Here is a 20,260-nt window from a genome sequence, read left to right as displayed (position 1 = left end):
CTGTATATTGTCACCTTGATACAGAGACCATTTTTATGTCTTTTTCTTTCTTTTTATATAAAGCTTTCTTTTTAAAACTTGTTGGATTTTCTTTTCTAGTTGAGGCTCAAGGGGATAGGAATCTCTGTGCCAGGATTACTGTCTCTCTCAGGGAAAGACTGGGAGGGGGAAAAAGAAGGAGGGGGGAAGGTGAATTGTCCTCTTTGTTTTGTAATTCAAGGAGTTTAAGTACAGTAATCTTCCAGGGTAACCCAGGGAGGGGAAGCCTGGGAGGAGGTAAAGAGGGAGGAAGGGAAGTGGGTTATTTCCCTTTGTTATGAGACTCAAGGCATCTGAGTCTTGGGGTCCCCAGGGAAGGTTTTGGGGGGACCAGAGTGTACCAGGCACTGGAATTCCTGGTTGGTGGCAGCGCTGCAGGATCTAAGCTGGTAATTAAGCTTAGAGGATTCATGCAGGTACCCAAATTTTGGACGCTAAGGTTCAGATTTGGGAATTATACCTTATGACAAGTGTGTGCAGAATTTTTAATCAGGAGTCTGCTATTTCCTTACACTGATGTTACGTGGGGGGATTCCCCATGTGTTGGTAGGCAAATAGCTCCTTTTATCACACTGAAGAAGTAGATTTTCAATTTTAAAATATAATGGCAGAAGTTAGTATTTGCAAGTCTTAATTTTTTTTAAATGAGATTTCTATTTTTATGCTGAAGGTTATTGCACTGAATCATTTTGGACTTGATTCATAAAAACACTGCAAAGGAAAAGCTTTTGTCCTTTTATTAACCCCATTCCCATTCCACTTTTTTTACGTTGTATAAAAACTAAAAGAGCGTTCTCCAAACAAACAAAGAGACTTGGATGGGGTGAAGAAGGGGGCCACCATTTGCTTATATCTTGGTCACACTCAGAACCTGAACCTGACCCGGCAGCCTGCTTGGCATCCATTTGAGATTTACAAGCTAAAGAGAACGGTTATGTACTAGGTAAAAACAGGCAGACAGTGGCCACAAAAAGTGGTTTAGTACAGTGCCAGTGATAGTGCACTATTTATAACACTTATTGTATATTTCTCCAAACATTTATACAATAATATATCATGCCAGGGTAGGATATACAATTTAATTCTAAATTTGGTTACAAAATACGTAGCCTAGGCAGTTGCAGACTATTTTTCTTTGCTCAGTTGCATGACATAAATTCCTGTTGATCTCTCGGCAGTGTAGTGGTTCATCTGTCAGAAATTTATTTGGTTTTTAAAAGAGAAAGGGTTTGTGTGCGTGTGTTGTTTTTTTTTTGAGAAAGCTTCCTGGGAAATTTCACACAAAATAAAATTGTGACAAAAATGTGTAAAGGGAGTGTGGGGAGAGATTAAAATTTGAAATTCTTTTGTCCTGTTTTGCTACTTGCTTTAGTTTTTAAGCCAAAACCAGCAATTCAAAAGTGAAGAATGTAGATTTTCACCAAGAGCCTTGTGCGAATGAAGCAGCCATTAATGGGACAATTAAAAAACCCCAACTGTCTAGTAATTATTTAGTATCCATCCTGCACAGTGAAAAACTTTTTGTTAAACGTTTTAGTAGATGATAGATTGTTAGTACCTGGAAGGAGTGATGTTTTGAAAGAACACCTTTGTCATCAGTTCAGCAAGATGGTAGGTTGGTTGGTTTGTTAGGGCTGTCAAGTGATTAATCACTCTGTTAAACAATAATAGAATGCCATTTATTTAAATATTTTTGGATGTTTTCTACATTTTAAAATGTATTGATTTCAATTTCAACACAGAACACAAATTGTAAAGTGCTCACTTTAAATTTTTTTTATTACAAATATTTGCACTGTAAACCCCCCCCAAAAGAAATAGTATGTTTCAATTCACCTAACACAAATACTATAGTGCAATCTTTGTCATGAAAGTTGAACTTACAAATGTAGAATTATGTATAAAAAATAACTGCATTCAGAAATAAAACAATGTAAAACTTTAGAGCCTACAAGTCTACTCAGTCCTACTTCTTTTCTAATCACTCAGATAAACAAATTTGTTTGCATTTGCAGGAGATAATGCTGCCTGCTTCTTGTTTAAAATGTCACCTGAAAGTGAGAACTGGCATTCGCATGGCACTTTTGTAACTGGCATTGCAAGGTATTGACGTGCCACATGTGCTAAACATTCGTATGCCCCTTCATGATTCGGACAGCAATCCAGAGGACATTCTTCCATGCTGATGACACTCATTAAAAAAATGTGTTGTTAAATTTGTAACTGAACTCCTTGGGGGAGAATTGTATGTCTCCTCCTCTGTTTTACCGGCATTCTGCCATATATTTCCTGTTATAGTAGTCTCGTATGATGACTCAGCACACGATCTCCTAGTGACTATTGAACTCCTAGTGACTATTGAAAACAATCTAAGGGATTTTAATAGGATATTTTAAGAAAATGACATTATGTTATGTTGGGAAAAAAAATCTCCTGGAATAGCTTCAGTCAGAGTTGGCATCCCTACATATAAATATCTCATGATGCCAGCTACAACAATGCTAGGTGAATACTTGAACTCGCTTTCAGGTGACATTGTAAACAAGAAGCGGGCAGATGTAAACAAACTTATTTGAGCGATTGGCTGAACAAGAAGTAAGACTGAATGGACTTGTTGGCTCTAAAGTTTTACATTGTTTTGTTTTTGAGTGCAGTTTTATATAACAATCTACATTTGTAAATTGCACTTTCACGATAAAGATTGCACTACAATACTTGTCTGAGGTGAATTGCAAAATACTATTTTTTTTGTTTATCATTTTTACAGTGCAAATATTTGTAATAAAAATAATTATATAAGGTGAGCACAGTATACTTTGTATTCTATATTGTAATAGAAATCAATATATTTGAAAATGTAGAAAAACATCCAAAAATTTCATTTTTAATACATTTTAATCGGTATTCTATTATTTAATAGTGCGATTAAAATTGCGATTAATCACGATTAGTTGTTTTAATCATGATTAATTTTTTGAGTTAATCATGTGAGTTAACTGTGATCAATCAACAACCCTACTTAGTTGTTTAAATGTCTTTTCAGTAGGCCAACTGGATATTGTGTGTGTGTGTGTGTGTGTGCATGTGTCTATAATGTGTAGGTAATTAAAATCTCTCTTTCAAAGTAATAAACAAGAGGATACAAAATGCAGTTTTCAACTTATATTGAAAAGCATTGTTGCAATGGGCAGGGTTCCAGGATTGATGTTTGGTTGTTTTCTCAGAGTTAGATGGTTGCCATCTGGCATTGATAGTGAGATGGCGTTGTCATCAGTTTCTAGAGGCAGGAAAGGAATGAATCCTCATCTGTTTCCTGTGGATAAGCAGGAGGCTGGCAATCTAGTAAAATCTTGTTACCTTAAAGAAAGCAGACTTGGAATTTGTTTACATGATATAAGCCAACTCTAACTTTCATGTTAATATGATAAGTTTCTTTGTTAGAGGGCTGTAAATGTTAAGAAACTTAGCATTTGTTGAAAAATATCTTAAGAAAAATACCTTCCCCACGTGTTTATTCAGTCATTTTCTGTAGTATTATCTTAATCAACTTTGTTTTTAAAAGGAAATAAGACAACGATGTTACCCCTGAAAGGGAATAAAGAATTATTTGTTTTAGATGGGACTGCCGAGCATTTTGTATTTTTTTAAGAAGTTTTTATTCTAAGAGAAATGCCATCATTAAACCACAGTATTTATTTGTTTAAAAGGAAGGCTGCAAAAATCCCAGATAGCACCTGCTAAACACTTAGTTAAAACTCACCTGGTCCAGAAGTGAAGTAATATCATAGATAACTAGTTTAGTTTAATAGCTGGCTTGTGTTTTGTTTGTCGTTTCTTTGTTACGCATAAATCTTTCAGTTTTTACCATAACCATGTATCATTTTTTCCTGTTTCCAGTTTTTCACAAGTTGCTTTGTCTATGATCACCTAAAAGTACTGGTTCTGTTTAACTAAGGAAGTTTAGCTGGCTGAGATTTTTGCAAAAAGGAAGAAATGGTGGGCAACCTCTTGAACTTTAGAAACAAAATACACTGTTGGGAACTGGCTCTTGTGAAACTTTCTCATTTTCCTTGATCCCAGCTGACTTAGTATAACAATATTTGTTAGTTTGTTTTGAACATTTAATAATCCATTTGCTGGTTTGAGGTTAGCAGTGATAGTTATTGAAGAGATCATGGCTGTATTTTTTTTTTTTTTTTTTTTTTAGAGAAAACATCATTTTTATTATGTTTTTTGTCCATTTCCTTCCTTCCTTGTAATTTTTTTAATATTATTTTGTTGAAGGCACCAAAGTCTATATCAATAATAACCCCTAAAAGATTTCTGTTTTCAGAAACAACTTTAAGGGGAAAAAATAGAGGAAAAGCACAGGGAATTTTTATTAAATACTTGGCATGTGGGTTGACTGCATTAATTTTAAATAATTTCTGTAATATTTCCTCCTTTCATTGACTCTTCAGATGCTCACATAATATGCAAATCATTTTACAATGGATACAAAAGAAACATTAAATATATTAAAATCTGCATTTTAATAAAGTTGTCAATGTATAATATATATCCTGCAACTAAGAGAGGATGATAAAAAAGCAGTAAAAGGGTAATATGGGCACAGAAGTATTTAATAACTTTTGATATTTTACAGTTTGATAAAAATAAATGTGGGATAAAAGCTGTTGGAGCTGAAAAGTATCTCGTTCCAAGTTTAGTACATTGCATATTTGTTTCAGCTGTTTGCATGTTTATATACACTTAGTGTATTCTTTGAACTCCAGGGGAATAAGCATATGTGCACCTTTTTTTCCTCATTCCAGATGGTGTGGATATTGAGGATGATCCCACTTGCTCATGGCCAGCTTCATCACCTTCCAGCAAAGACCAGACTTCACCAAGCCATGGAGAAGGTTGTGATTTTGGTGAGGAAGAGGGTGGCCCAGGATTGCCTTATCCATGCCAGTTCTGTGACAAGTCGTTCAGTCGGCTCAGCTACTTAAAGCATCACGAGCAAAGTCACAGCGACAAGCTCCCTTTCAAATGCACGTATTGCAGTCGCCTCTTTAAACACAAGCGGAGCAGAGATCGCCATATAAAACTTCACACGGGAGACAAGAAGTATCACTGCAGTGAATGTGATGCAGCATTTTCAAGGAGTGATCACCTTAAAATTCACTTAAAGACTCATACATCCAACAAGCCATATAAATGTGCCATTTGTAGACGTGGATTCCTTTCGTCTAGTTCACTGCATGGTCACATGCAGGTTCATGAGAGGAACAAGGATGGTTCTCAGTCTGCCTCCAGGATGGAAGAGTGGAAAATGAAAGACACTCAGAAATGCAGTCAGTGTGAAGAAGGCTTTGATTTCCCTGAAGATCTTCAGAAACACATAGCAGAATGCCACCCCGAGTGTTCCCCTAATGAAGACAGAGCTGCTCTTCAATGTGTTTATTGCCATGAACTCTTTGTAGAGGAAAGTTCTCTTGTAAATCACATGGAGCAGGCTCATAATGGTGAAAAGAAGAATTCATGCAGCATTTGCTCAGAGAACTTCCATACCGTGGAAGAACTGTACAGCCACATGGATAGTCACCAGCAACCCGAATCATGCAATCATAGCAACAGCCCTTCTTTGGTAACTGTTGGCTACACCTCAGTATCTAGCACCACTCCAGATTCAAACCTCTCAGTGGACAGTTCAACAATGGTAGAAACAGCTCCGCCAATAACAAAGGGTCGTGGAAGAAAGCGGGCAGCCCAACAAGTACCAGATATCACTGGTCCTTCAAATAAGCAAGCAAAAGTTACCTATAGCTGCATTTATTGCAACAAACAGTTATTTTCAAGCCTTGCAGTTCTGCAGATACACTTGAAAACTATGCATTTAGATAAACCTGAACAAGCGCATATCTGTCAGTATTGTTTGGAGGTGTTACCTTCACTTTATAATCTGAATGAACATCTTAAGCAAGTCCATGAAGCTCCAGACCCAGCACTGATTGTTTCTACCATGCCTGCCATGGTCTACCAGTGCAACTTCTGCTCTGAAGTATTTAATGACCTCAACACTCTTCAGGAACATATTCGATGTTCTCATGGGTTTGCAAACCCTGCTGCTAAAGACAGTAATGCATTCTTTTGTCCCCATTGCTACATGGGGTTTCTTACTGATTCTTCTTTGGAAGAGCATATTAGACAAGTCCATTGTGATCTTAGCAGTTCCCGTTTTGGTTCCCCTGTACTTGGAACCCCAAAAGATCCAGTAGTAGAAGTATATTCCTGTTCCTACTGTACTAATTCTCCAATATTTAACAGTGTCCTTAAATTGAACAAACATATCAAGGAGAACCATAAGAACATTCCTTTGGCATTGAATTACATCCACAATGGAAAGAAATCTAGAGCGTTGAGCCCCTTATCTCCTGTAACTATAGAGCAAACTTCTTTAAAGATGATGCAAGCTGTAGGTGGTGCTCCTCCACGTCCTGCAGGTGAATATGTCTGTAATCAATGTGGTGCTAAGTATACATCTCTCGATGGTTTTCAGACTCATTTAAAAACCCACCTTGACACTGTCCTGCCAAAACTGACCTGCCCTCAGTGCAACAAGGAGTTTCCAAACCAAGAGTCTCTGCTGAAGCATGTTACAATTCATTTCATGATAACCTCTACATACTATATCTGTGAAAGCTGTGACAAGCAGTTCACTTCAGTGGATGACTTGCAAAAACACCTGCTTGACATGCATACATTTGTATTCTTCCGCTGCACCTTGTGTCAAGAGGTTTTTGACTCCAAAGTCTCCATTCAACTACACCTGGCTGTGAAGCACAGCAATGAAAAGAAGGTATACAGGTGCACGTCTTGTAACTGGGACTTCCGTAATGAAACTGACCTACAGCTTCATGTTAAACACAATCACCTGGAGAACCAGGGGAAAGTGCACAAGTGCATTTTCTGTGGCGAGTCGTTTGGTACAGAGGTGGAACTTCAGTGCCACATTACTACACATAGCAAAAAATACAACTGCAAATTCTGCAGCAAAGCTTTTCATGCTATTATATTGCTAGAGAAACACTTGAGGGAAAAACACTGTGTTTTTGAAACTAAAACTCCAAACTGTGGCACAAATGGCGCATCAGAGCAAGTTCAGAAAGAAGAAGTGGAGCTTCAGACCTTGTTGACAAATAGCCAGGAATCACATAATAGCCATGATGGCAGTGAAGAAGATGTTGATACATCTGAGCCCATGTACGGTTGTGACATTTGTGGAGCAGCATATACAATGGAAACACTCCTGCAGAATCATCAGCTTCGAGACCACAACATCCGACCTGGAGAAAGTGCTATAGTTAAGAAGAAGGCAGAGCTGATTAAAGGGAATTACAAGTGTAATGTGTGTTCTCGAACATTCTTCTCTGAAAATGGGCTCCGTGAACATATGCAGACACACTTGGGACCAGTGAAACATTATATGTGCCCAATTTGTGGTGAACGGTTTCCATCTCTTCTGACTCTTACTGAACATAAAGTCACGCATAGTAAGAGCCTGGACACTGGAAACTGCAGAATTTGCAAAATGCCTCTACAGAGTGAGGAGGATTTTTTAGAGCATTGCCAAATGCACCCTGATTTGAGAAATTCCTTAACAGGATTCCGCTGTGTGGTATGCATGCAAACAGTGACCTCTACCTTGGAACTGAAAATCCATGGGACATTTCACATGCAAAAAACAGGAAATGGCTCTGCAGTGCAATCCACAGGGCGTGCACAGCATCTTCAGAAACTATACAAATGTGCTTCTTGCCTGAAGGAATTCCGCTCAAAACAGGATTTAGTGAAACTTGACATCAATGGTCTGCCATATGGTCTGTGCGCTGTCTGTGTTAATCTCAGTAAAAGTGGTAGTCCAAGTGTCAACATCCCTTCAAGCAGTAACAGACAAGGCTTGGGTCAAAATGAGAACTTGAGTTCCATTGAGAACAAAAACAAGGCAGGGGGACTGAAGACTCGCTGTTCTAGTTGCAATGTTAAATTTGAATCCGAAAGTGAACTCCAGAATCATATCCAGTCAATCCACAGAGAGCTTGTTCCAGACAGCAACAGTACACAGCTGAAAACACCACAAGTATCTCCAATGCCCAGAATCAGCCCTTCTCAGTCTGATGAGGTAAACCTTTTTCTTTTGCTGTTGCTGCTTTTCACCTTTTTGATAAAACTCCCCCATTTTACACTGCAGTTTTCTCAAGCCTTATTGTTACTTGCCAGGAACTGCTTAGATTGAACCATGGTATAGTTCCTCCCATAGCCGTTAGCTGGCAATTCCTTGCTTTTTGATATGCCTTGTGTTTGGCTTGATTGGTGCAGAATAGGACTAATTCCAGTCTCCCTAGGATATTGTCTTCTGTATTACTGAGAGACCAGTCTTCATGCCAGCACAACTGAGATCTGGAATCTTAACTTAGCTTTGTTGCAAGTCGATATCCCTTGGTATGACTTGCACTTATGGCAAAGAGTATTAATGTCACAGAAATAAAATATATCAAGCCAATATGCTGGCAAAAAAGATGAACGTTCAAAAAAAATTTGTGAACAACAAATTGGGAGGTTATTTTTGTAAATTACATTTCAGACGTTAATTTTCCCTGTCTTTACCATACTTTGAATAAAATGAAACTCAGCAATTTATCTCCTATCTAGAGTAAATGGTGAAATGGCTTTCTATGGCAGTTCCATTTTTAATTTTCTTTTTATTAATAATATTTTAGATAGCACAATGTTACCAATGCACCAAGTACCAGAGGATTTAAACTTTATCTATACAGAACAACTTAAAAAGTAAAATTACACATAAATGATCGTCCCAGATTTTTGAAAGATTTCATCTGCTCTCACCTGTTTGTTAGCCCAAGAGATAATGTGGGGGTGGTATTAGGGATGGAAGGAAATGTCACAACTAATCCATGTGGGAGGTAAAGGGAGAGTCTTTTTTGCCTTAATATGGTCAGTGAATAAAATTTGCTAATTAGCATTTTGGAGATGAGTTCTTGCATATAGGACTCTCAACAATTTAGGAAACCTAATAGCTCATTACACACGCAGAAAGAGAGAGACACACGGAGACACATGCTCTCTCTCTTTGTCTCGCTGTTTGTGTTCCAAAAATAGCTTGTACCCAAAGTCTTGCTAAGCTTTGCTCTGGGATGCACATTGATGTAACATGGGTGGGGAGAATGGGCCCAAATGATTGTTCTCCCACCACCCCATATTTGTGATGCCATCTGCTAGGATAAACAAATACCTTAGAATAGCATGTAATCGGAACATTGAATAATATGGCTCTGTCCACAGAGGAACGCGAAAGAAAAAAAAATAACATCTTTCACTGGCTGCAGTAAAAGTTTTTGGCAAGAGTAGGGAGATGTTACTCTGGTATGTTGACTAGGAATCATAGGCTGACTTGCCTTATTTCTTTTAAAAGTCATCTTAGTTTCATTTCACTCTTCTCCGATATTACTTACGATTTCCTGAGGCTTATAAAGGTTCCTAGCTCCTCAGGCACGTTGAAAACCTATCCTGGTTTCCCCAAGCACACTCCAAACCATGTACATTAAGACATATTTCCAGGTGGTTGGTTATTTCCGTGGCACCCTCAAAAGCTATTATACTTTTTAACGAATTGGTTCTACATCTACATTTTATTGCACTTCATAAGCTTGGAGAATGTCATAATCAGAGTTCCTGTACCCTGTAACCTGATTGGCCTCTCTGCTTTCCATTGATTAAAAACAACCACTTTAACAGTTTGGGGAAGTCAAAAATCCACATAGTTTCAAAGAATTTCCACTCTCAATAAATGTACTGCCTCTGGATTTTCATATGAAATGTTTTTTTCAGACTGATAATTCTTAAATAACACATCTTTAGGTCGTTCTTTAGCCCTTCCATTAATCATTCATATGCCCTAAAATTGACAATCAGCTTCCTATCCACTGTTTGTAAACTATGTTTTCAATTATTGCAGTTGTAGCCTCTAGGTAAGTGGCCTTTGGGCCCTCAGATTCTTTGCTCATGGCAGACACGATAATCTTGAGAAGGTTATTAAATCAAGTCCCTTACAGAGTGACAATACTTTTAGAGATCATCCAGAAGCTTCACAAAGCTAAAGGCTGTTTTTTAGAAATTTTAAATTTAAACTCTTGTCATACTGCAGCGACTCAGATTCTGTAGCAGTGAAAGTGATCATAAACAAAAGCAAAACTCACTTTAATAAGTTTTTATGTTCAGACAGAGAGAAAGTCAAAGTCCAAAAAATAAGAGTGAAAAGTAAATTGTATTTCTAAAACTGTTAGTCATTGAAAGTGTTGTTGTATAATAGATAAGAACATTTGTTGTTTTGAATATGATTTGTAAGGTGACAGTGTCCCATGGAAAATGTATCTACTTAACATGCCAGTAGCTAATTTTTTAAAAATTTGTGACAAAAGAGTTTCATAGTAATAAATAGAGCAGAGATTCCATTTGCTTTATTGGGCATTACCTGGTTTGAAATGTTGAAGTGGACAATAGGAGCTTTCTTAAAATTGAAGTGAGAGAATTATAAAGAGTTGTGGTCCCATGGACAGTTCTGCAAACCCTTCATTATTCAAGTAACTGACATACACGCTAAGGAAACTAAAACAATGTTTTTCAACAAAGAAGTGTAAGGTGAGACTAAAACTTACATCATTTGGTTTCTTAAATGATTATTTCTACATTTGAACAACAAAGGTGCAACTACTCAGCTTCTCTTTCTTCTTTGTTCATCCTATATAGAGAACAAACCTAAGCAGAAAGTTCACTGATATCCTTTCATTATATCCATATAATTTCTGGTTTTTTAGTTACTAAAAGTTACGGTAACTGTTGATAAAAATCTAAAAGTAGAGAGGCCCTAGTATTGTTTCTGTATTTAATGAGCTATAGGGGTTTCAGAAATTCCTGGTTTACTGCTAACGCATACTGCATTAGCTCATTAAGCTAATAGAGAGAATAATAATCTGGGTGGTAATTAATGTTTAAAAGTTGAGGAAGAGGTGTGGTCTGAGTAGTGGACCGGGACCAGAACTCAGTCATAGTTTTAACACTGATTTCTTTGTTAACTTGGGCAAATCACTTTAACCTCTCTGTATCAATTTCCTCATCAGTAAAACAGGGCTAAAACATATTTATCTCAAAAGGATGTTGGGAAGCTTAATTAGTATAAATGTTTGTAAGTACTTGGAAGATGAAAAGCATATATAAGTGCTAGGTATTATTATTTCTGTTGCCCCTCCTTAAAATGTTGTCATACTTACGTTAATGAAGCACATAATGGGAAAACTCCTGATTCAGCAGAAAGCTTTGTAGCTTTGCCTTTACCTTTTGAGACTTAAGCCATGTCTGTACAACAGACTTTGGTCAATGTAAGTTATGTCGACGTACAGCTCCTGAAGTTTGTTTATTTCTCAAGCATGTACATAATTGGCTGCTTGCATGGGTGCTGCGCACACCCACCAGGAGTGCTTGTGTTGATGCAGATTACAGTGCACCACAGTTAGGTATCCCAGTGTGCCAGATGCTGCCATCAGGTACCATGCCTTTTGGGGGATTTTTGTAATGCTTTTTGGGTAGAAATCAGTTGTGCAGGGATCTCTGGGAGCTAGGAATCAAGTTCTCAGCTTGCAACTTTCTCCATTCCATAATACAATCCCTAACTCATATTTTCACGCCTTTATTTAAAAATCTGCACAGCACTTATCAGTGTCCACCTCTTCTGACAGAAGCATAGAGCCCAAAAATATGTGCACTATTTTTCTGAATGCTGCAAATGTAGGATGCACAATTGTCCTGTATTTGCAGACCCATAGGAAGTACAACAACAACGGGGAAATGACAGTTTCTTGGAGGACAGATTGCTGAGGGACACAGTGAAAAACAATTCAAGAATATTAGTGGCATTCATGGAGCAGCTGCAGAAGGTGGAACACTGCTTCTAGGCCCAAGAAACGAGCACTGATTTGTGGGATTGCATTATAATGCAGGTTTGGCACAATGAGCAGTGGCTGCAGAACTTTTGGATATAAATGGCCATACTCCTGAGTCTGTGAGATGAACTCAGCCCAGCCCACCAGCACAGGCACACCAGAATGAGTGGTGCATTGACAGTGGAAAAATGAGTGGTGATCTCACTGTGGAAACTTGCAGCAATGGATTTCTACTGGTCAGTGGAAAATCATTCTAGAGTTGGAAAATCCACAGTGGGGGCTGTTGCCATGCAAGTGTGCAGGGCCCTAAATTGTCTTCTGCTATGCAGGACTGTGAGCATTGGCATTTTGCAGGACATAGTTGATGGATTTGCAGCAATGGGTTTCCTGAACTGGGATGGGGAGATAGATGGTACACATATCCCTATTCTGGCACCAGCCCACCTTGCCACAGAGTATGTCAACAGAAAGGGTGACTTTTCTATGGTTTTGCAAGTGTTGGTGGATCACCAGGGATTCTTCATTGATATCGATGTGCGCTGGTTAGGGAAGGTGCATAGCACGCGTATCTTTAAGAACGCAGGACTGTTCAGAAAACTGCAAGCAGGGACATTCTTTCCCAACTGGAGGATTACCATTGATAATATTGAAATACCAATAGTGACTCTAGGGAACCCAGCCTACCCCTTTCTCTGCTGGCTCATGAAGCTGTACTCTGGCCACCTCAACAGCACCAAGGAAAGATTCAACGACCAGCTCAGCAGATGCAGAATGGTTGTTGAATGTGCTTTTGGCAGATTGAAGGGACACTGGCACTGTTTACTCACTAGATTGGATCTCAGTGAGAAAAATATACCAATGGTTATACTGCCTGCTGTATCCTGCTTAATCTCTGTGAGGCAAAAGGAGAAAAGCTGGTGCCAGGGTAGAGGGTGAGCGGCTGTCAGTTGACTTTGAACAGCCAGACACAAGGGCTCATTCCAAGAGCCCAAAGCAGAACTGTGCAGCTGAGGGAGGCTTTGAAAGAGTGCTGAAATGGTCAGCCCTTGTAGTGTTCCGTGCTTCCCTGTTTTCTGGGCTTGGAGCTTTGGTGCTATTAGGAACAGTATAGTCCTTGCTGTACATCTACAAGTATGATGTGCTTTGAATACCGCTGTGTATGCTGCAGTATGTGTTGTGAACTAATAAAGATAGTTTTATTCTCCAAAAATAGAAGTCTGCCATTGTTGAGTGGCAAAAACACTGCAGAAAAAGAATGTGCAAAAAATAACAACAACAACAAAAACACCAGGGACTACAATACAAACTTTGAACATAAATTAGTGGACTAGAACTTTAAAATTGGAAAAGCAGCAAACATTTCTGTCCATTTCAGTGCACAGATGTAGTTTGTTGTGGAACATATACACGATGGTTTGCTCAGATGAAAGCGAAGCTGTGGTTTTCGTTGCTGTCCTCCAGCATGGAGTGGTAGGAATAGGCTGTGTGGAGCTACTACCATGGAATTCTCCCAGGACTGCAGAGGATGGAGAATCTGAGAAGAACCATAAACTCCTGGTTCATCTCCCTCTTCTTATCCTGTTGGGACTCCTGGGCCTTTCTCCTCTTTCCTTCTCTTGCCATCTGCCCTGTTGGCCCTCCAGGCCCTTAGTTCGCGGTCTGATGCAGCATGGGCTTGCAGGATCTTGCTGAACATGTTGTTCTCTTCAGGGTCTGACATTCTGTGGGTGTTGAGGGGTACCCCTCAAGGCCACAATGACAGCAGCTGCTGATAAAAAGAGACAGATGTATTAGTGGATTTACAGTCACAATAGAAAGGGAAAGTTAAGTTTCAAAACTCCCTTCCCTTACTTCCATAAAATCTTTTATTAAGACATGCTTATTCACATTACAGCTTTGGAGTGCCTCTGCATAGCACTGCACTCCACCCTCTGCTATGGTGAGTATCGCCTGCCAGGGGTAAGAGAGTGGGGGAAGGAATTTTGATTTCATGAAATAATACAACTTTGTTCTTTATTCCAGAGATATGAGCATAGCGCAGTGGCACTCGGTATTGGCACTATTTGCCACAGGCAGTGGTGGCTTTAGCTGATATCTCACTTCAGAGGATAACAAAGGCACAGAGAGCACCCCCAAGCTGCCCAGATCCATATGCCACTAACCTGTTTACGGGGTGCCAGCCAAACTCATTGCAGTGTGGCGAGAGAAAGTATCCTTCTGTGGAAGAAGAAATAAGGCTGCCATCCGCAGAAGTCTTTGGGAGAGGATTGCAGACTAGCTCCATTAAACTGTAATTGAGATTCCCACTCTCCCTCCATAGGATACAAGGAACATTCCTATGTACATAAACAAACTGTTTCTCATGCCTCCTTCCTCCCCCACTTAACCAAACACGGGAACGAAGAACAGAGTGGTCACAGTCGTAGAGAATGGGGCATTGTGGGACAGCTGCTGGAAGACCGTTGGAGTCAATACAGATCATGCAGTGTCTACACCAGGGGTCAGCAACCTTTCAGAAGTGGTGTGCCAAGTCTTCATTTATTCGCTCTAATTTAAGGTTTTGCGTGCCGGTAATACATTTTAACATTTTTAGAAGGTCTCTTTCTATAAGTCTATAATAGATAACTAAACTATTTTTTTATGTGAAGTAAATAAGGTTTTTAAACATTTTAAGAAACTTAATTAGAAATTAAATTAAAATGCAGAACCCCCCAGCCCGGTGGCCAGGACCCGGGCGGTGTGAGTGCCACTGAAAATCAGCTCATCTGCCGCCTTCGGCATGCGTGCCAGAGGTTGCCTACCCCTGGTCTACACTCACACTGTTTTGACCTCCATAAGCTGACCGTGGCTCTCCGCCATTTGGGAAGAAGATTTTACTAATTGGGGCACTTACATCTGCAGGAGACAAATCTGAGTGTAGACACATGTACAAATATGTCGACTCAAGGTAACTTATGTCATCCTAACTTTGTAGTGTAGAGTAGGCCTCAGATCAGATCTGCACTGGAAATTTTGTTACTATAATAATGTTGGGTAAGGGAGGTGATTTTTTTTTTTTTTTTTTTTTTTTTTTTTTTTTTTTTTTTTACATTTCTCAACTGGCTAAAACTGTAGCATAGGTACAGGTAAACTAGCAAAAAGTGTCCTTTTGCTCTTGGAGCATAGTTAATTGAGGGAACTGCCAGAGCCATCCTTTGGGTAGGGCAAATCAGAGCGACCGCCCTGGGCCCTGCGCTTTGGAGGCCCCCACGCAAAATCGGGATTGTCCCAACATTTAGCTCTTTGTCTTGCGTCCTGACTAATGTATGATCGAGATGCCATTTGCCCCGATATTCAGGTGAGGCGGGAGGTGGGTGGGCAAGCGGGGCGAGGAGGCAAACGGGGAGGCGAGTGACAGGCGGGAGGGGGGTGAGGAGGCAGGCAGGCGAATGGCAAGGAGGAGAGTGGATGGGGTGGGGTGGCGCTGTACAGACAGCGAGGAGACTAGTGGGGAAGCAAGTGACAGGCAGGAGGGGGGTGAGGAGGCAGGCAGGCGAATGGCAAGGAGGAGAGTGGATGGGGTGGGGTGGCGCTGTACAGACAGCGAGGAGACTAGTGGGGAAGCAAGTGACAGGCAGGAGGGGGGTGAGGAGGCAGGCGAACAGCATGGAGGAGAGCAGTGGGCTGGTGAGGGGGCTGAGGAAGCAAGCAGTGAGTAGGCGTGTTGAGCGGACAGCAAGAAGACTAGCAGGGAGGCTGCTTTTTCCTTCCCCCCCCATCCACCCCCCCACCCGAGGTGGCCCTGGGAACTGCTATAAGCTGTACTGGCCAAAGTATCTTTCGCCAGTATAAACTGTGTCTGTACTAGGAGGGTTTGCCGATATAGTTATACTGGCAATGATTTTCTAGTGTAGAATAAGCCTAAGGACTTGTTTACAAGGAAAATTTACTGGCATAATGATACCAGTATAATTATACTCCTATTGGTTTAACTCCCTCGATGGACACTCTTCTGAAATAAGTTATCCTGGCAAAAGGATTTTTTTGCTGGTATGACTGCATCTACATTAAGCATTTTGCCAGCATAGCTATGTCAGTTAAGCACAAACGCGAATCCTGCAAACAGATCAGCATGAGCATGTCTTTGTATCCATATGGAATCCCACTGACCTTCACCAGTGCAGTTCTAATTGATGCTTGGGATCTAAGGGATGCATTCCTGCCGTTGATGTTTCAGATTCTTATATGCAATGTATTTGTGGTGTATTTTTTGTACATTAATAGTAGTATTGCATTTTTTTTTAGTGTAAGTTCTGTTCAGTAAGACATTGTTACAATTGTAGGATAATGTCCAGAGTCTGCTGGAATCAATAAAAATCCAGATTAAAATGTATTGGTAAGGCCAGAAGAGGTTAAAGGGCCACTTTCAGAAGAATGTTATAAAGGAGAGTTAGTGTTGTTTTTTTTTTTTTTCAAAGGCAGCTGTTTGCACAGGGTCAGAGTAAATTGTTATTGGTTTTGAAATAAACAAATAAAGGTATTACTGGTGTATAACATTTTAAAGAGCCTTAAATTTTGCTTTTGTGTCTAAATCCTGTTGGCTGTTACAAAATTTGTGATAGAAAGTAGTGGCAAAAGATTATTCTTCTGTGAATACTTGTGAACTGTTAGTTTTATTGGGCTGCAACTGTTGCTGATTGTGGGTGGAGATAGCGGTGGCTTTATTGAATGGCTGCCTCAAAGTGCCTCCTAGTTTAAAAGAAACAAAAACAAACAAAAAAAGTGATTTGAAAAAATGGAACCTTTTTACTCCATATGTTGGTTTCCTGCATATCTCAGATCTACCATATCGATTGTACTTTGCTGCCACATGCATTATCAACTGAATTCTGATTACAAAATCTCTATTACAGACACCAGCTGGCCTAGCCTTGACTGAGTCTAAGTATTACAACTCTTATTGACTTGTCAGCAACTCCCACTGACTCAGGAAACTCCCAGAGTGGCAAAACCCTTCAAGATCAGGACCAGTGTAAGCAGGCAGAAAGGCAGGGATCTGGAAGAAGATGTTAATAGTAGACATAACAGACTTCTGATTATTAAACAGTGCTTAGGATTTATTAGTTTTAGTAATCAGAGTCCCATATGATGCTTACCTCCCCACCGCCCTGCCCCGGCAGGATCAAGCCTAGCGTAAGGAGGCAGACAGAGCATATTTGTTTTTCAGATCCCAGATTGAGTTTGCAATGCTGGAAGTTAGGGGAATCGTGTTTGTACTTGTAAACTATGCAAATCTAAAATGAAGTAATTGAGAGAGAATAAATATAGAATTCCGTGATGTCATTTTTAGAGTCATTCTTCTGACAAGAGCTACGCTTTAATATTGAGTGTTCCAGGGTCTGGAGATCTGAGGGATTAGGGACCTTGAAAGGAAGATGCTGTGATTTTAAAATGTTGCAAGATGTGGTACTTTCTGCATAAGGTCACATGACCTTGTGAGCCATCTAACTTCACTGGATGACAGGAGAAGGCCAGGTTTGCAGCTGAGACATTGAGAGATGATTATACAATGAGTTCAAGGCTCTCAAGTGCAAAGGGCAAAAGACAGTACAGCAAATGGTAGCAAAGATTCTTTAGGCATAATAGCAAAGGTAGGCCTTGTTCAAGGGACACTGTCACACTTGTGTGAGAATGTTATATGCAATATGTTATATACTTTGCTCGGCAAAGATAAAAGTGTGATACCATGCCAGTTATTACAGTCCCTGAGAGTTCCTTTCTTTGGTGTCTTCACAATAACTAGGGGCCAGGATAGATGCTGCTAATTTAGGATTTACCTTGGACAATTCTGCATTCAAGTTATCCTTGCCAGGAGCTTTCCCATTTTTTAAGGGTCTGATGGCTTGAATGATCTCTTCCTTTGTTGGGGTGTCTGTGTTGATATCAAGATCTTCTTCTGCCTCCTGGATGTTTGCTTCCTCTTTAGGTGGCTTCATGTTCAGCAATTCTTTGAAATGCGCTGTCTTTTTTGGTTGTTAGTAGGTGTCCTTGTTTGTTCCTGATGAGAGTGTTTGTTGGTGTCTGCCATTTACCACTAATAAGCCGCATCATTTTGTAGACGGTTCCTTGTTCACCACGAGCAGCTGCATCCTCTGCTTGTGTTGCCAGATTATCAATATAATGCTATTTGTCTGGTCTCACAAGGCGTTTGACCTCCCAGTGTGCCTTGCTATACTGCTCCTGGTGTCTGTCCTTTAGCTTCTGGGATTTTGTGTCTAAAACTTTTTAGTTTCGGGCTCGTCTGGTTTCTATGGTATTCCATGTGCTTGCTGCCTGTAATCCACTCCTTCCTTTTCTTCTGCCTGAGCCTAGACAGGCTTCACTGCTCTTGTTTATAAATTGTTGTTACTTTGTCCCACTTCTTGTTGATCTCCTCATCTGCATTCCCCTCCTCTTCATCAAGGTCTGCAAGTGCTTGAAACCTATTCTTTAGCTGCAGAATGAAAGCTTTCTGTATTTCAGGAGACTTTAGCTTGTCGATATCATAACATCTATGTCCCTTGTTTGGTGGACCCACACTTCTCAGTTTTAGCTTGATGGAGGTTGTCACAAGGTGATGGTTGCTGCCAACATCTGCACCCCTTCTCACTTTCACATCTGTCAGTGAGCATCACCCTTTGCCTTTGATCATGATATGGCCAGTTTGGTTCTTATCTCTGCTGTTTGGCACTTTTATCTGTGCCAAGCAAAGTATTGTGTGAGATCATAGTCCAGTGTATATCAGAGGCAGTTGATAGCGTTCTCAGAAAAGAGCAAGCTGGTTTTTGGAAAGGGTGTGGATGCACAGACCAGATCTTCATTCTACGGAACATAATAGAACAGTGCTTGAATGGCAACCGCAACTCCACATAAATTTCATAGATTTTGAGAAGGTTTTTGATAGCATTCACAGGACCAGCCTATGGCGCATTCTGTGGGCATATGAAATTCCTTTCCGTATAATCAATGTCATCAAAAGCTTCTGTTTCAACTTTACATGCAGTGTTGATCACAGTGAGCTCAGTTTTGAAGTTAAAACAGAAGTACATCAGGGATGTGTCAGGTCTGCAATCCTCTTCAGCATTGCAATCCACTGGGTAATGCGGCTTACAACAGAAGACATGCCAACAGGCATTAAATGAACACTCTTCTCACCCGCTGAAGACTTGGACTTCGTGGATGATGTCACTCTCATGTCACATACCTAACACCATGTACAAGAAAAAACAACTCGACTCAATGCATTCAGCCAGCAAATTGGACTGAAAATCAACCACAGTAAGACAGATATCGTGACATGTAATATTGCCTCACCATCACCAGTATGGCTAGAGGATTATGTTCTGACCAATGTAGAAACATTCACATACTTGGGCAGCACCATCAGCCAGGATGGTGGAACAAGCCAGGACTCCAGAACAAAATCAGTAAAGTCAAGAACACTTTCAGGCGCTTAAATACAGTCTGGTAGTCATCAAAATACAACACCAAAACCAAACTCAAGATTTATCAGAGCTGCCTACTTTCAACACTACTTTATAGTGCAGAATGCTGGGGAATGAGAAAGTCTTACATGTCTGAATTGTCTTGATTCCATACAATCTGCCTCAGAAAAATCCTCCATATCTTTTGGCCCAGAACAATCTCAAACCAAGATCTATTGACAAAGTGCAGCCAAGAGGATCTGAGCACCATCATTGCCAGGAGGCGTTGGAGATGGATCAGTCATGTGTTTCAGATGAGAACTGATTCCATCATGAGAGTAGCAATAACTTAGACATCTGAAGGAAAGCAAAAATGAGGCTACCTGAAAAAAACATGACAAAGAGCTGTGGAGGCCAAGCTGAAAAACCTGGGGCACAGCAGAGGGACCATTGAAAGACTTGCGAGAAACAGACAAAGGAGGAGGAGCTTCCTCACTGCTCTAAACGCCAGAGGCGTAATAGGAACATGATGATGATGAATATGTTATACAGCTACAAGTAGCTACAAAGAAAGAAGTTAGGAAAATATTATTTTTCAGCTTGTTTACTTTTTAGATTTGATAGCTGTTTATCTACAGTCATTTTCATCCTTTTCCCTGTATAGTTAAGACCCTAATAAACATCAAAAGGAAAACTGAAAAAATTATTATAAAATAATTAATCAATTCTTTAAAACAATCAGAATATGCTAATTAAAGGGTACCTTATTAGCAACTG

The 20,260-nt window shown here is 40.0% G+C and overlaps 1 protein-coding gene across 12 annotated transcripts in view; it reads left to right on the top strand.

Moving 5' to 3' along the window:
- ZNF521 (zinc finger protein 521) overlaps nucleotides 1-20,260 on the top strand; it is a 285,223-nt gene that overhangs the window by 108,082 nt on the left and 156,881 nt on the right. For all 12 annotated transcript variants that reach the window (XM_032799036.2, XM_032799035.2, XM_075062981.1 and 9 more), the window contains one exon: nucleotides 4,854-8,206. In XM_032799036.2, coding sequence (XP_032654927.1) covers nucleotides 5,294-8,206 — 2,913 coding nt within the window. In that variant the 5' untranslated portion in view covers nucleotides 4,854-5,293. The remainder of the gene's footprint in view (nucleotides 1-4,853; nucleotides 8,207-20,260) is intronic.

This window comes from Chelonoidis abingdonii, chromosome 2 (genome assembly GCF_003597395.2).
Source record: "Chelonoidis abingdonii isolate Lonesome George chromosome 2, CheloAbing_2.0, whole genome shotgun sequence".
Classification (NCBI taxonomy): Eukaryota; Metazoa; Chordata; order Testudines; family Testudinidae; genus Chelonoidis; species Chelonoidis abingdonii.
The sequence above is the reverse complement of the archived record's forward strand: the minus strand, read 5'-3'. Positions and strand labels throughout refer to the sequence as shown.